The sequence below is a fragment of the Nanorana parkeri genome, unplaced genomic scaffold, assembly GCF_000935625.1.
Source record: "Nanorana parkeri isolate BGI_ZX_2015 unplaced genomic scaffold, ASM93562v1 scaffold465, whole genome shotgun sequence".
NCBI classification, from domain to species: domain Eukaryota; kingdom Metazoa; phylum Chordata; class Amphibia; order Anura; family Dicroglossidae; genus Nanorana; species Nanorana parkeri.
The window spans coordinates 1,217-4,443 of NW_017306733.1; the positions used below are offsets into that span (position 1 = coordinate 1,217).

General features: G+C 50.1%; 1 protein-coding gene across 1 annotated transcript in view; it reads right to left on the reverse strand.

The window, feature by feature from the left end:
• The window catches only part of KLHDC4 (kelch domain containing 4), a 2,888-nt gene extending 976 nt beyond the window's left edge, over nt 1-1,912 (reverse strand). The window contains exons 1-2 of the mRNA XM_018560554.1: nt 1,727-1,912; nt 804-895 (exon numbers count right to left, since the gene is read on the reverse strand). Of these exons, the coding sequence (XP_018416056.1) occupies nt 804-895; nt 1,727-1,825 (191 nt within the window). The 5' untranslated portion in view covers nt 1,826-1,912. The remainder of the gene's footprint in view (nt 1-803; nt 896-1,726) is intronic.
• Between the last annotated feature and the right edge of the window lie 1,315 nt (nt 1,913-3,227).

Consider the following 3,227-nt stretch of genomic DNA (forward strand, 5'->3'; position numbering starts at 1 on the left):
CCCCTTCAGTCTTCTGTCTGACCTCCGTCCACCCCTTCAGTCTTCTGTCTGACCTCCGTCCACCCCTTCAGTCTTCTGTCTGACCTCCGTCCACCCCTTCAGTCTTCTGTCTGACCTCCGTCCACCCCTTCAGTCTTCTGTCTGACCTCCGTCCACCCCTTCAGTCTTCTGTCTGACCTCCGTCCACCCCTTCCGTCTTCTGTCTGACCTCCGTCCACCCCTTCCGTCTTCTGTCTGACCTCCGTCCACCCCTTCCGTCTTCTGTCTGACCTCCGTCCTCCCCTTCAGTCTTTCACACTTGTACCGGCTCCTCCCCTCTTCCTCTGATGTCACTGCACACTGGGAGCTTCTCACAATGTGCATTAGAAGCTGCAGCAAGTCAGATAGAGCTCCGCCCCATTTCCTGGCTGGAGGACATCCAGCACTATATAGCTCTTTCCTACCGAGCCTGACTGTCCCTATCCCCACCCCTTTCATTCATTGGATTTAATGTCTTCCAATAATGGAGGCTCAGCATCACACGTGGGTGGTCTTCATGCAAATACAAATTGGGGACCGCCCACTCCTCCAGACTGAACCACCCATCAAGGCATTTTGATATCTGCATAACTTTTCCCAGGAGCCCGCCCACTGCTTGCATCAGGGCTCCTGGGGAGTACCGAGTACCAGTAATGTTTTCAGGAAGCTATGTACAGCACCCTCACCCGGTCCTTATACCATGGAGGAACTACAAGTCTCAGCATCCCCTGCTCTACTACATCAGAGATCTACCCTGAAGGGGGAGGAGCCGTGTGTGTTCTTACCTGGGGCTGGGCGGAGCACATGCCGTTTCCAACACCTGAGTCTTCTTGGCATCCAGAGACTGGAACTCGGCAATCAGAGCCTCCAGATCCTCCTGGGGGGGGGGGGGGGGGCAAAGAGACATTCAATGATGCAAAATACAGAGTCACATTTTTATACCTCACAATCCTGTATACTGCAATGTCTATGTCATGGGGCTGCCGGTCATGTGACGTCCTCATGTAGTTCATTCAGTATCAAGTATCAACTGTCACCTGTACTATGGCGTCACATAGGGGACTCTTCAGCCTCCTTGTGACAGCAATAAAGAAAAAAAAAAACTGCTTTTTAGCTTTCAATAGGAAAGGAAAATAATTATAACTAGGGCTGCAACAACTAATCGACATAATCGATTATAATCGATTATTGAAAAAGTTGTCAACTTTTTCAATAATCGATTAATCGGCTTCCGATCAGTTGGCCCTGTTCACGGCTCCACACACGCTGCGCGCCACACCTCCAAATCGGCTAACTAATCGATTTTGAAAATAATCGTTAGCTGCAGCTCTAATTATAACATTGCTTTCCTATTTTGAATTATTGGATCCACAGTGGGGAGGCTTTCGTCACTTCCTGTCCTGGTGACACCTGTATAAGAAACAGACGGTGCGGCTGTCACTGGGACAGGAAGGGGCAGAGAGATTTCCCATCACTTCCTGTCAGGAAGTGAGAACTAATCTCCCGAATAAAGTCACCAACAGCAATAAAATCAGAGAGGGGCTCTATGATTGGGGAGGTAAGTGATAACATGATAACCTGCATGAAGGGAACAGCCTGGTCTCTGGGTGGGGACCCCCTTTAATTACACACCAATAAGCGGTCTCAGAGGAGCCCCCCCAAAGATGAGCCGCCCAAGGCCAGCGCTCTGTCCACCCTCTAGGCTCACCTCCTCCTTCTTGGACCTCTTGGAGACTTTCTTCTCCATCTTGGCGGCCGTCTTTTCCGCCCCCTTCACCTTCTTCTCCTTCTTCCCTTTCTTCCCCATGGTTCAGCTCCTCCACACCGGGGTGCACGGGGCCCAGGATGACGTCAGCGTTGTGCGACAAGAGGTCCGGGAGATGACATCACGGCCATGCGGACTGGTCACGTGATCGCCGTGCACTTATACAATGTAGCTCGGCTCTGTGTACCGTATGTGCTGGAGTATAGCGGCATTGAAGGTGGCTTGTGTACCGTACTGTGTGTAAAAGGAGGTCATTGCGCTATGAGGAGGAGCCCGTGTACCGTATATAATAGAGGAGCTGGTCACTGAGCCCCCAAGAGAGGGCGGGGCTGTGTCTTTTAAAGGGGGAATTAACCCCTATGAATTTTTTTGCCAGTTTCCTTTTAGCTGCTTTTTTGGGTTATAGCAGTAAATAAAATAACACACTCCGCAAATCCAGAAGTGTCCGGTAGGGATCTGTCACTCCACTTTTGCACACCTGGCCCCGCATTGCCATCCTTCTCTCTGATGTCATCAAGAAGGGGTGTTATCTCTTCGGCACGTCATCAGGAGGCGGCTGCAAAAAGGAAACTCCGCCCCCTGATGACGCACTGCAGTGCATGTACACTTTCAGTTGGTAGACCCAAAGCCTCCTGGGATGCATGAGATGAGTATCCCCGGAGAGTGCTGCGCCATAGTCTATGTCAGCTTTAAAGTGTTCAGTAACGGAGATAATTTTTTGTTTATTTTGACTCGACGCATGTGGCTGACTATAAGGAACTTGGTCACTGACCCGCCCCTTCCTGCTTGTAGCAAGTCATAAGGGGAGAGGCCGCAGCAGACGTGTCTATAGGTAATAAACGCTCCACCGAACATGGGAGTGCCTATCTGATGACAGGTCCACTTTAATCTTAGGTGGGACAGACAAGCTGCTGTATTGATCACACTAAGCTCCTCCCCCTTCAGAGCTCTGGCAGTAATGGCACAGGCTATAAGGTGACAGCCGATATCTGCTTATTAGCTATGGTAACCCCCAAAAAACTTTTAGGGCGGGGTCTCATGAATGGTCACATTCTAATTTGACCTGACAAATTATTTTGGGGTGGGGCCTCCGAAATGGGATGTGGTCTAAAGAACAAAGAAAGGATTTTAGGGTGGGGTCTCATGAATGGTGAAAATTTAATTTTGGGACGGGGCCCCATTTGGAGTGTGGATTAACTGTTTTGGATGACAGAAATGTCTTTTCACAGTCTTGCTGCACTTTGTGTGCCAATATATTGCATTTATGGGCAAAAGTCTGTGGACCCCTCACCCCTACAGGAGCTTGATGGGCATCTCATTCCAAACCCATTGGCATTAATATGGAGTTGCCCCTCCCCCATGACTGGTAATATAGAGTTGCCATTCCCCATGGTGATAATGTTGAGTTGCCCCTCCCCCCCCCCCCCCGCTTTCAAATATGGGT